This window comes from Alternaria arbusti, assembly GCF_024043155.1.
Source record: "Alternaria arbusti strain BMP 1465 chromosome Unknown scaffold_2, whole genome shotgun sequence".
NCBI lineage: Eukaryota > Fungi > Ascomycota > Dothideomycetes > Pleosporales > Pleosporaceae > Alternaria > Alternaria arbusti.
Window position 1 is genome coordinate 1,307,988 of NW_026249942.1, and position 12,343 is coordinate 1,320,330.

The 12,343-nt window shown below is 52.9% G+C and overlaps 5 protein-coding genes across 5 annotated transcripts; 1 reads left to right on the forward strand and 4 right to left on the reverse strand.

The window, feature by feature from the left end:
- Window positions 1-868: 868 nt before the first annotated feature.
- Window positions 869-3,265, reverse strand: J4E86_002019 (uncharacterized protein; the record flags this gene model as incomplete). The annotated part of the gene is made up of 6 exons (XM_051442582.1): window positions 869-907; window positions 975-1,100; window positions 1,156-2,527; window positions 2,576-2,754; window positions 2,802-2,999; window positions 3,185-3,265. The coding sequence occupies 6 exons, from the start codon at window positions 3,263-3,265 to the stop codon at window positions 869-871; spliced, it is 1,995 nt and encodes a 664-aa protein (XP_051306170.1).
- A 289-nt stretch (window positions 3,266-3,554) lies between these two features.
- J4E86_002020 (uncharacterized protein) lies at window positions 3,555-4,717 on the forward strand (the record flags this gene model as incomplete). Its single annotated transcript, XM_051442583.1, has 2 exons — window positions 3,555-4,085; window positions 4,139-4,717. The coding sequence occupies 2 exons, from the start codon at window positions 3,555-3,557 to the stop codon at window positions 4,715-4,717; spliced, it is 1,110 nt and encodes a 369-aa protein (XP_051306171.1).
- Window positions 4,718-5,158: 441 nt separating this feature from the next.
- On the reverse strand, window positions 5,159-6,049 carry J4E86_002021 (uncharacterized protein; the record flags this gene model as incomplete). The annotated part of the gene is made up of 1 exon (XM_051442584.1): window positions 5,159-6,049. One exon carries the CDS (start codon window positions 6,047-6,049, stop codon window positions 5,159-5,161), a length of 891 nt encoding a protein of 296 aa, XP_051306172.1.
- Window positions 6,050-6,557: 508 nt separating this feature from the next.
- J4E86_002022 (uncharacterized protein) lies at window positions 6,558-8,126 on the reverse strand (the record flags this gene model as incomplete). The annotated part of the gene is made up of 4 exons (XM_051442585.1): window positions 6,558-6,728; window positions 6,788-7,425; window positions 7,489-7,978; window positions 8,091-8,126. The coding sequence occupies 4 exons, from the start codon at window positions 8,124-8,126 to the stop codon at window positions 6,558-6,560; spliced, it is 1,335 nt and encodes a 444-aa protein (XP_051306173.1).
- Window positions 8,127-8,530: 404 nt separating this feature from the next.
- J4E86_002023 (uncharacterized protein) lies at window positions 8,531-11,323 on the reverse strand (the record flags this gene model as incomplete). Its single annotated transcript, XM_051442586.1, has 1 exon — window positions 8,531-11,323. One exon carries the CDS (start codon window positions 11,321-11,323, stop codon window positions 8,531-8,533), a length of 2,793 nt encoding a protein of 930 aa, XP_051306174.1.
- Between the last annotated feature and the right edge of the window lie 1,020 nt (window positions 11,324-12,343).

Consider the following 12,343-nt stretch of genomic DNA (forward strand, 5'->3'; position numbering starts at 1 on the left):
CGGGAGGATGCAGGTAGCGTGTCAGGGCAGCAGAGGCGAACGGTAGTAGAGGCAGAGACGGGCAAACAGCGTACAACGAGCTATCAGAAGAGGTTCAATATTCGGGTGTGGGCTATGCTATGAGTCTATGTACGAGCAAGGCAGGGTCGCTATGATAAGGGCTCCTTGGTTCCGAAGGCAGCTGGTTCCAAGGAAGGCACGCGCATCTGACGGGAAGCTACGACTCGTGCCCCTGTCAGCCTTGTGATTGGCTCGGAAGCAGCTGACTGAGTCCTTGACAGCCACACACCTCGCACAAGCGTCATGAAACCTCGCCCCTCGCAGCAGCAGGGACTCGAAGCTTAGAAGAAGCAGGGCAACGCTAGAGTAGTACAAAGTGTATCGTGTCTTTGCGATGCGGTGAAGCCGTGTACTTTGTCTGAATTGCTGCGAAACGCTGCGAGAACGATGTCGCGATGTTCGCAGCTGCTGCATTCAGCCATCTCGATCGTGGCTTCCGTTCGCAGCCGATGCCCCATATCGCCATGCTGTGTGTATCGGCTTCTTACGTTGGCCATCCGTCTCTCCATGCCTCGCTCCCACACCGGCGATTGGCGCTATCATTATCGCGCTGCGGGGTCCATCCCACCATCCAAAGGTCCGATTTCGCCATGCGCCTACTAATGAGAGGCTCAGGCACATGGTGAGGGGGCCTGCTTTCGCGGCCAGCAACCACCGTCTGACACACGTGTTTGCCCGACAGGCCTCACTGCAAGACATCCCGTCGCAGAAGATCGCCAAACTCTACAGAGAGCTTGCGCAACCCATCGGAGCTTTTTGCCTTCAACCGAGGGACGTGAGCGTTACGACCAGACAACGTGATGATGCCTCAACCATGATTTGCGTTGACAACATACTTCGTGATAGCCTAGTGGGTGGGGTTTCCGTTAGCGATGCGACTACACACACAAAAGTTCGAGTCAAAATCGACGTACCGATTTGAGGACGTTGATCTGCTGCACCGTGCGAGTGAAAACGGCCCGGTACTGCTCGAGGTTCTGATGCACCACTTCGTTGCGCGTAGTGCGGCCTTCGCAGATGGCCTTCATCTGGACCTCCATCTACCCAATGTATTAGCGAGCATGCCGGGTCATCAAAGCCCAACATCCCACTTACTTCTTTCCGGAGGAATGGTTTGCTGAGACTTGTCTCAAACCCCACGTTGTCGTATCCTTCGATAAGCGCGATACCCAGCGTCGTTGGGATGAACTCTTGTATTCCGCCCGTTCCTCCTCCGTTGTTCTGGCCTACGGCTGCGCCGCCTCGCCCACCACGTCCCCCTCGTGCCCCTCCTCTTCCTCTGCCGCGGCCTCTACCTGCACCTGTGCCATCTGCGGCTGCTGCTGCGCCGCCCGCTTTGAGTCTTGCAATGACGTATTCGCGCTCCTTGATCTTGGCGATATGCTCGGCCATGGTTGCATCTGTGCCGATGCCGTTCGCATCCATGAGCGCGATGAGTTCAGGCTCGGTGAGGTAGCTAGGTGCCGACGTTTGCCCGTCCAGCATGTTCGCTTCTGTAGGCTCGAACGTTTCACCGACCGTGTACTGGGGGAGCACTTGACTGCTCTCCCACTTGTCGTATGGGTACACGTCGAGATAGTTCCTGGCAATCACGGTAAGGCCATGTGCATGGAAAATCTCGCCTCCGTACTCGATTTCGATGTCTGTGGCTTCACCGACAGCGTCTTCAGAGCAACATGCGAGAAAGCGGCGGACGACAAATTCGTACACAATGCGCTCTCTGTCGTTGAGCTGAGATGACGCAACGTAGTTGACGGGATGGATGGGCGGATGTGCTTTGTCGTTGTTGCGGCCCTCGCGAGGTTGATGAAAGCCACCGTTCATGAGATTCTGTGCAAACGGACCCCAGCGACCGTCTTGTGTTTGCCTTCCGACAAGCGCTCGCAGGTCCATACCACGATCGAATTGGTCGGTCTCCGTACGAGGGTAACTGATCCACCCTTTCGTATACAGGTCTTCGGCCACTTTCATGACGTCTTGCGAAGTCATGCGAAGAAATCTACTTCCATTCTTTTGTAGTTCAACTGTCGTCAGAGGTAATGGTTTCCACTTCTTCGTGGGTTTCTTCGCCATCTTGACCACTTTTGCTGTCTTTGAGAGCAGACATCTCTCGAAGATGAGGACGACCGCCATGCGATCGAAAAGATGACCTCGTCGCCAGTTAAACTTGACTTCAATGTCGTCTTTCTTGTGTGCGAGCTTGATGTACCAAAATGGCTCAGGAACAAAGTTTCGCACTCGCAGATAGCGATCGACAACGAAGCCTAACGTTGGAAATTGACAGGAGCCGTAGCTGATCAACTTGAATCGCTCTTCGCCCTGCTGAGGAATCATGTTTTGTAGCGCCAGTGTCTGCATGCGTGTGAAGGCTGCACCGAGCCGCAGATCTAGCTCAATACGAGCCGAAACAGCTTGAGCCTGCTTCTCGTCTAGGCGGATCGGGTTCTGTGAGGCTTGTATAACGTGCCTGGGTCACGTTAGTTGATGCTCATGAACATCTTGCAGTGTCACAGACGCTCTCTCGATATTGCTGAAGCGCGCTCTCCAAACCTGCATGTTTGGGTTCGCCTTCAGCGCAATATCACGAATCTCAGTGCCGATATGCTCGCCTTCGCGATCACAATCAGTCCAGATGAACAAGATGTTCGCCCACCTGGCTTGCGCTTCGATATTGCTCGCTACAACCTTTTTGTCCTGTATATGGATTAGCCAGCTTCGTCAGAACGAACCAAATCACCCACTTCTGCTATGCTTGACACTATGGGTGCCTCGAACAGTGCTGCGGGCTGACATGAGTGCCATTTCTTGAATCGATCGTTGAAGTCCTGCGCAACGATATGTCCGGCAACGCATGTGAACGTTACAGAGCATTGCCCCCAGTTTTGGAAGCGGAAATCAAACTTGTAATTCTTGACCCACTGGATACCGCGGACACTTTCCTATCTGAAGTCAGCCTGCGTCCGATCTGCACGTCAGGCCATGAAGGCGCCCGTATCCTTGCATCGAATACCAAGACATGAGCTGAACGCATCTGTCATACTCTCCGGCTATCGAAATATCAATCAAACACAAGTGTGAACTTTCAAGGAATATGTGGAAGGTCAATGCGACATGCTGAACTTACTGCTCGGGCTTGGCCGCCCAGATGATTTGCGACTGCTTTTGCGATCGATGGCTTCTCCGCCACGCACAATACCCGAGTCATACCTCTGGAGTGCCGTTGAAACCGCGAAAGAAGCTCAACGTGGGTCTGGAGGCGATGGTGGGGAAAGACGCTCACGGTCATGTGAAGACGCGTCAAGATAACCTTGGCGCGTACTAGCGTGTTCGAGAGCCGCACGGACGCTACCGCAGCTCGCTAAGCCGGGGACACGAGGGAAAACAGGTCTTCATGAGGTCATTGTCCGCTTCACACAACAAACGCTAACCTTGGAACGCCAGCTTGCGAGGGGCGCATCGCAACATCCCCATCTTCACCAACCCTCATCGCAACGATGCCTGACCCCCGTACATACACCGACATGGCACTGCCACTTGTCAAGACGCTGCCCGACTGCGTCGACTACTTCAAGACCGTGGAGCCGTTCCTGCCACAGTTCTACGACCTCCCGTACAAGGTTGCAGCGCACATCACCGATGTGCAGGCACTGAAAGACCTCTATGTCAACACCAACCCGCTCATGTCATCGCTGGCATTTGCCACGATGTTCGTCACGCCGATCGTGCTTGCCGTCTCCGAGATCAACCGGAACTACTCGCAGGTTGACAGGATCTGGAGTATATTGCCTGCCCTCTACAACGTGCATTACGCACTATGGGCTCATCTCAACGGCCTGCCCACCATGAAGCTGGACCATATCATGGCTGTCTCAATCATTTGGGGTGCTCGCTTGACTTTCAACTATTGGCGGAAGGGCGGATATCAGGTCGGCAGCGAAGATTACCGATGGGAAATTGTCAAGGACTACGTCGGCGGACCCGGCATGTTCATTTTCAACGTCACATTCATCTCGCTAGGGCAGAATGTAAGTATACTCCTACTACTTACTATCAGTGTACGAGATACTGATCATGGTAGATTCTTCTTTGGCTTATCACTACGCCCACGTATATCCTACTCCTCGTCAACCGCATCAAGGGCAACGACATCACAACCTACGATACCCTATTCGGCCGCTCCATGCTCGCTATCGTCGTATTCGAGTTCTTTGCCGACCAAGCGCAATGGAACTTTTACAAAGCGAGGAATGCATACCAGAAGACTGCCAAGGTACCATCCGACCGGAAATACACCCGTGAACAATTAGACCGTGGCTTCAACACTACTGGTCTTTTCAGCTGGTCGCGCCACCCCAACTTCGCAGCCGAACAATCCTTCTGGGTATGCTTGTACCAATGGTGCTGCTTGGAGACTGAGACCTTTGTCAACTGGGCGTTTGCCGGTGCATTCGGATACCTGATCTTGTTCCAGGCTAGCACTTGGTTGACTGAGCTGCTCAGTGCGGGCAAGTACCCTGAATACAAGGTCTACCAGGAGCGGGTTGGGAAGTTCCTTCCGAAGTTCGGCACCAAGAGCATGGACTTGCCGCAGACGGAGAAGGAGAAGCAGAAGGTCAAGGACGCGAAGGCTGGCAAGGGCTCCATGAAGACTAAATAAGTCCACATGGAATGGCTATGGCACAAGCGCAAAATCTCCTACAAATGAAGAGGCCATATACTCGAAGACGGATGATGTGTGGCCAGCCAGGATGAGTGGGCAATGTGAGTAGACGGGTGCTCAAGTTATGATGAGGATCTCAACACCATATACGTGAATAATTTGACCTAAGCATAACATACAAGAAAGCAACTGACCACCCCGATGGGCTACGTCACAGACAGTATACTATACTTGCGATTTCTCTCATTCGTGAGAGTATCGCTACGTCACAGAAGTTGTCTTAACATCACTACTCTCACATTTTTCCATTATAACTGTTTTGACTTCTTCATCCCCTCCTTTCACAATCCACCAATCTCTCTTTGAACTCGAAACCATGCTCTGCTCTCACGATACCGTCACCCATTGTGGCTCCTACTAGACGCAACGACAGTCTCTTTAACCTTCCGCCTTGGTCTTCTCGACCGCGAACCTGATCTTGCCGTTGAACATCTTCTTCACATCCTCGAACGAAACCTCTGATGACCTGCCCTTGGCTTTCTGTGGAGCAAGGAACTTCAAATTGCCAGCGCAGTGAAAATCGATCCCATCGCCGATCGTGTTAGTGAGAAAGTCGTTAAATTTTCTCGCACTGGTCAAGTGCACAATCCGCATGTCCAACTCGACAACGATGTTGCGAAGCGCAGCGAAACCGTAGTCACCGTTCGCAAGCTTAGCAAGTTTCAGCCATTCAATCCTCATCGGGCGGATGCGCACAGCGAGCCGTCGAATGAGATGGTGAGATGCTTGTGGTGGATAGGCGAAGTAGAGGCGGGTGTCCAACCTTCCATTTCCAATAACGACAGACTCATATGACGGCTCTAGATGGAACTCGTTCTTGGTCCAAAAGATCTCTCGCGCTATTGCGGCGATTTCGCGTGTCATGGTCAGGTGGGGAAGCAGCCGACAATGGACGATTGGGAGGTAGACTGCCTTGTTGCGTGCGCCGACGCGATTCTCGGCTTTCACATTAAACTCAAGGATTAGGACTTTCAGCTCGGCTGGTAGCCTGTTCCACCCCTCTTCGAATGCGGACTTGAGCGACGCTGACGACGCGATGATGAGCGGCCTGAAGGACGTGATCTTGGTGATGGACTGGGGGCCAGCGTCGACGTCAACACTGTTGCCCTTTATGAGAGTGACCCGATATGGTGAGTCGCTTTTGATGTAGATAGATACAGGTGGTTGGAGTTGGAGTGGTGTCGTTAACTGGATGACATCTTCGTACATATCCACGTCGGGGACCTTGCTGAGTGTTTTGATCGTCAAGGAGGAGTGTCGGGCGGCCATCATCGCCGTGGCTGCGAATTCCATGAGCCGTGTAGATGGCAGTTTGTCTTGTAAGCGCTTGGGTGCTGGCGGAGAGGTCAAATATGAGAGATGGGTGCAGCAAAGATTGCGAATGGGGGACGGCGTCAGTGCGGAGGTGAGACAAACGCTGTAATAGTACTAGCGTACAGCACATATAGACTGTAGGCAACGCCTGAAGTGAAAGTGAAAGAGTCTTGTCTTGCTTCTATTCAATAGAGCCTCCAGGCTATCATTTGACGTATGACTTGGTCGATGGCGCGGTCATGTCGACACAACTACTGCATCCTTAATCTTAACTATCAAGGGTATCTTCTCCCACAACGAGTATATCTTTTGATGTGCGATCCAATTCTGACATTTAGGAAGTAGTTCGAGATCAAAGTTGAACAGCACCTTGCTCATAATGAGGCGCATTTCGTGGAGGGCCATGCTAGTAATAACATGTAAGTATCTTTGCGATGTTCCAGAGACTAAGGGGCAGCGTTACTTACTTCTTGCCTAGGCAGTCCCTTGGCCCTACATGGAACGGTTGAAGAGCCGAGCGTTCATCGGAGGCGAAGCGTTGGTCGCCGAGCCAGCGCTCGGGGATAAAAGATTCGGGGAGTCTGAAGTTGTCGGGAGAATTGTACATTGCCAGATGAGAAGCTGCGACATTCGTCTATAGGGTGTGAGTCTTAGACAGCTGTTTGACAACATGTGAGTGAGATGACAACGTACATTCGGAGGTACATAATGCCCACAAATAGTCGAACCTTCAACAGGAGTGAGGTGCGGCAAACCAATCGGTACAGGAGGATAGTGTCTGAACGCTTCCTTGATGCACGCATTGAGATAGGGTAAGCCAGCGGTGACTTCCATACTAATGTCGTCTGATGAGTTGAATGCCGTCCGAATCTCATTCACGAGCTTCGCCATTGACTCGGGGTGGGCCAGAAGCAAGTAGGTCAGTCCACTGAGCAACGTCGCTGTCGTTTCGGTCCCAGCTAGCATGAACAACTCGCCGTTCATATCCATAACAGGGCGGGTTAGACCCGCTTTGCCCTTGTCTTCTTGTTGGAGAACCAGGTCCCACAGATCGACACCCTCGGACACTCGTCCCTTTTCAAGTCGCTTGGTGACCCTTTCTACGGTGTAGTTGTGATGTTCTCTCCGAAATGTCGCAATCCGTTTACCTAACAATGTAAATAGCATGAACTTGGCGAGCGGGTAGTAGTTGAAGAAGATGCTCATTAGCGTGCCGCGCTTGATGCCTTTGAAGATGACTTGGATCCAGGAATTGTATTCTGAGTTATCAAGCAGATGTAGAGGTTCGCCAAATGTTAGGTCGGCCATGACGTCGAAAGTGGTGAAGTTGTCTAGAGATAGTTGTACAAAGTCAGTGCTTGTCTCACATGCGTTTTTACATAGATCTCACGTACACATTCGGACGAGGTCGACCGCATTCGCTTGGACACTTTCTCTCAAGTTGCGGACGAGTTGATCAGCGTACTTGGTAAATAGCGGTGACTGCTGTACGAGCGCTCGATCAGAGAACGCGGGAGAGAAGATTCTGCGGATTCGTGCATGTTCGGCGTTGTCTTGCTCTGCGACAAGTGAGTTGGCTCCATTAGGAGAACTTCCCTGCCGGTTCCAGTTCTTGGGCGGCGCGGAGCCTGGTACTTCCTTTGACCCATAACCATAGATGTCGCGCCAGGCTTTTGGGTTGGTGAAGCTGAGTTCGTCGGGCGAGATGCGCACTACCTCTCCGTACTGTTTGTGGAGCTGAGCAACGTGTCGCGGTAGTTCACCTTTCGCTATGGCAGCGAGGTACGGTAGGCGCGTAAAAGCAGAATACTTTGGCCCAGGGAAACGGCTAAGCGGATGGAAGTAGACTCGGTAGATGCCTCTGACTACCCATCGTATAACAATCTGCCAATGTTAGAATATGCGGGTATCAGAAAGCGAATCAGAGCAAACAAACAAACGCAATGGCTAGCGATACGAATTTTGCTACAGAGAGATTCCCAATGACGACAGATACCCTAGGAAACGTGCTCGGTTTCGTGAGGATGCCCATCATGAGAAGTGGCGGTTGAAGGTCGGGGGCAGCGGAATGTCACGGCGACAAATGCCTTCTGTTTGTGTTCCCCTCGTATCTTTTTCGGTGTGTATTGAAGCAGCCTGCTGTGCATCAACCCATACTTCAGGGGCGTCCTGATGGCAACGGGGTAAGTTGCGTTGACCCGTCACAGGGGCCATGCCGCTCGCTACTCACAGATTCAGGTGTTCTCCACGACGCCGACCTTTATCCGGACCGTGCCACGCGGGGTTATCGGACCGTTAGAATGGAATACGTCGTACAGAGCGTGATCAATGCTCGTGCGCTCGGCCGACAGTAAGCCAAGGAAGATAGCATGCATAGAGACAGGAATGTGGTGGTAGTTCGCCGGGAAGAAGTCTGGCTAATACAAGTACCTACAACTACATAGATCCCTTTGTCGCGTTACCACCTCCAACGGTGCTCACGTCGGGCGCGCCTACGAGAGCCAGATTCTCAATACCAGCAACGCCGTATAGCGCTGCGGCATTCGTACTGACCCATGTGGCTTCATCGACAGCAGAAAGTGCATCACTCCCATCGATCCTCACCCTCGCCCATGGAGCACCCGGTGCAAGCCCATCCTTACTACCATCGCCCAAGAACTCTGACCAAACTCTTGGAACGAGTGTCGCGTTGTTGCGATGATTGGCGACATATGCGGTGAAGCGCGAGTGGCCCTGCATCAAACTTAAAGTGCCAAAGTCCTTGCCATAACGAGCCTTCTGTTCAGCCTTCCCGGCGCCGTAATAGTAGCAGTAGTCCAAGAATGCTTCAAAGAAAGGTTGAGTGAGATTCTTCTGCTCCGTACCGAAGTGGTCCATAAGCTGATCAATAGTCTCAAGGACGCCGAAGACACCAGACAGATGCGAAACCGTGACGTTGCCAGTGTTGTTCGGGTCTGTGGGCGGCGGTGCCCATGCACCAGTGAGACTGTTGTAGAAAGCCTCGCCAGTGGCGAATCCGTTCTTGAGCTTTGGATAGGTCATGATGGACTCGACGAGCTTTTTGCGAGATTCTTCCCAGCGAGGCCCGCGACGCTCCCACTCGATAAGATACGCTTGGGCAATACCAGCCCAGTCGGTGCCAAAGTTTAGGAATAGCGCTTCGGGATCAGGGTTGTAGATAATACCCGGTTCTCGCACCTTGCGTCTCGCATCTACGCGAAGGAAGGCTTTATCAGCATCCATGACCTCACTTACCAGGTCGCCAGTCCGCTCGTCGCCGCCGGAGATGTAGTAAAATGTCTTACGATAGACTGGGGTTGAGATTCTAGCCTGTTTGGCACTGTCACTCCAGTGTTGGACGCCGTGTCTCGTCCCGAGCCCAGTAAAGTTGCCAAGATGATACGAGTCGACCTCGCCTCCGTGGCGCACTTGGTCATGAGCGATTTTGTAGGCATCCGCACGACCGGTGCGGAGGAAAAAGTCCCAGAAGAAGAGATCAGGCGACAGCTCCGAATTATCCCAAGCATAGCCACCGACGTCATATCTCCACTGGTGACGATCATTATCATAGGTATGCATGATGTCTCCATGATCCCAGAATCCGTACCAACGGCGCTGCTCGATTTGGTCTTCGTAGAACTTGATCAGAAAGTCCATGTTGTTCTCGATAGTTTGTGCTTGCGCAGAGTCCACAGCACCGGGCACGTCCCAGTAAGACCCAATCGCTTTGGTGTCGCGCATGTACTCTGGCTCAGGAATGAGAACGGGTGGGTTATTGGTGAAGTTGGTGAGCGTTGCAAGGTGTTCGGCGGATGGAGTCTTGTCGAACGCGTAGATGTAAAGCTCGTTTGTGCGGCCAAGGCCGTAAGGAGTGTCGTAGCCTCCTTCCCAGTCTTCGTATGTGATATCCAGAGCGTCTAGTTGCTGCTTGTAGGTGTCTTGTCCAAGGCCGTCGTGGTATGGGCGGATATCCATGGGCCCTGCCTGAGGGCTGTATAGCCACATGGTGATTGATCCAGTATCAGTTGCAGCATTAGAAATATCCAAACTGGTAGGATATTTCTTCCAGAAATCGCGAAGGCCCACGGCAAGGCCGCCAACCGTAGCGCCGCCGAGATATGCCAGGCCACCTGAACGCGTGCCTCCAGGGATCTTGACCCAGCTTTGGCCAGCCTTCGTGCGCTTCTTGAGGTTGAAGCCATCTGGAGAGAGTTGTGTAAGCTGATAGTCGCTCCACGTTGGGATCCACTGTAGACGAGTAGTCACCCTCTGATCCCATGTAGAGTTCGGTGGCAAGACGGTGCCGTTGAACTGACCCGATCGAACATCGACACCTGGGTCGCGACGCAGACCAGTAACGCCCTTGACAGCTTCGTGTAGCATTCCGCCTTCAACACCCGCGATTCGGACATGACGATCGTAGAACTCCTCTTCAGCTAGGGGAACATCGAAGCGAATGCCGATACCCGACATGAAATCTTTGTACATATCTCCATCGTATATGATGGTGTGAATGACCCGAATTGCTTCGGAGTTGGCGTAGAGGTAAAACCGAACGGTAAAGGGTATCCAGTCGTCATGAGCGCCATCTCCGTCGATAGTATGGATGCCATTGACTGTGACTAATGATCGTACGGTGTTTTCCTCTGATACAGTGACGTTCGAGATCTTGCTGGTGAAGCTGAAGTAATCGATGCCGGTTGGCTTGCCATCTTCGTCGTCATCAGGAGTACCGTTTTGAGAGCGTAGGACGAGGTGGCCGTTGCTTCCGACCGTCTTCCCGCCGGCTTCAATGGTGGACACTAGAACGTTGCCCGACTTGGGAAAGGTTGCTAAGACTTTGCCGGTACTGACCACGACAGTATTGCCAGAGTCAGTAACTTGAATGCCATTGCCTTGGCGTTTGTATAGCGAAGTCGAGGAGTTTCCTGCACCAGAAGCTGTGATTGTATATTCACTGGCTGGGGCTTCGCTAGCTCCTAGTGCATGTCCGCTCCATTTCAGCGAGCCGTCAGGCCAGTATGCTGTTACCCATGACTGAAGTCCCGCATCCCCAGAGACGGTGAAGGTTGTTGCGTTCGCAAGGTGCTGTCCTCGAGGCCACGGTAGGCCGAATGTCACGCCAGCGAGGTATTCAGGTGTATCCTCAAGCCACTTGACTTTGACAGAGTCGCTTTGGGCGGTGGCATAGCTGACAAGGCCAGCAAGGCCAATGAAGGCCCCAAACATTGTGAGATGGTGCAAAGAGCGGAAGAAGTCGCAACCAGAGGGGAGGCTTGACTTTCTCCCTGACCATCCGACGGGCAAGCATTTTGTAGTTGCATGTCTCGACCAGGTACCTGGCTACGGCTTGACCGCAACGGGCCGTGGCCCGTCCAATACCCGGCTCACCATGTCACTTGCGGTAGCATACCCGTTGGCTAGCCCGCACGCAAGAAGGTGTCCACAGAACGTAATGTAGGTCGTCCTGAACGAGGCTGGTGCGTCCTTGGCGAGCCTCGCGTGTGATGGGCAGGAGTGGAGCTACTGTGGAGGTGGGGTAGATCGACACTTTTGTGGAAAGGCGAAGACCTGCTTGCCATTAAACTCGGGGTAGAGACAGCCGAATTGATGCCTTTTGGGGTGATAGATGCGTGACTGGTACTGCGAGACCAGCAAGAACGGGAGCGATGCCCGCAACAGGCACCGCTCGAGAGCTTGCCGCATGTCCTTAGCTGGGGCAAAAAAGATCAAAAACATACAACAGCGGGGATTCGCTAGTGGTCACCCACCTAACTACTAATCCGCCGGTATCATGCTTGTATATGGCTGAGCGGACGGGAAGCCTAATTTTCATGATCCTATGGTCGTATGTGAAGGAATGGGGTTTGAGCCAGTAGATATTGCCATGGCGCACGCCCACCGGAAGGGCCAGTCGAATCTGGCAGACTGGGCGGCTTCGGAGCTGCTGTATTGCAGGGCAACGCGACGCGTCCGGAAAGAACAGAAAGTCAGTAGGCTCAGAGGATAACGTAGGTACGTGAAGGTGTTGGTGGAACTTTCGCGCGAAAGGATCCATGTGCCACACGCGCGCGTCACGTTCATGCCAAGCACGCTAGTCAGAATCGCGCCACGCGCCGCTCCCCATCCCTCATCTTAGAAACGCAACATCTCCTGGGCATCGGAACAACACACGGCGAAATGAGTTCCTGAATGCGCGTGTCCGGTTTCCTAGCGCGTTCAATAGTCACGGCGTCATGTCTTGACCTA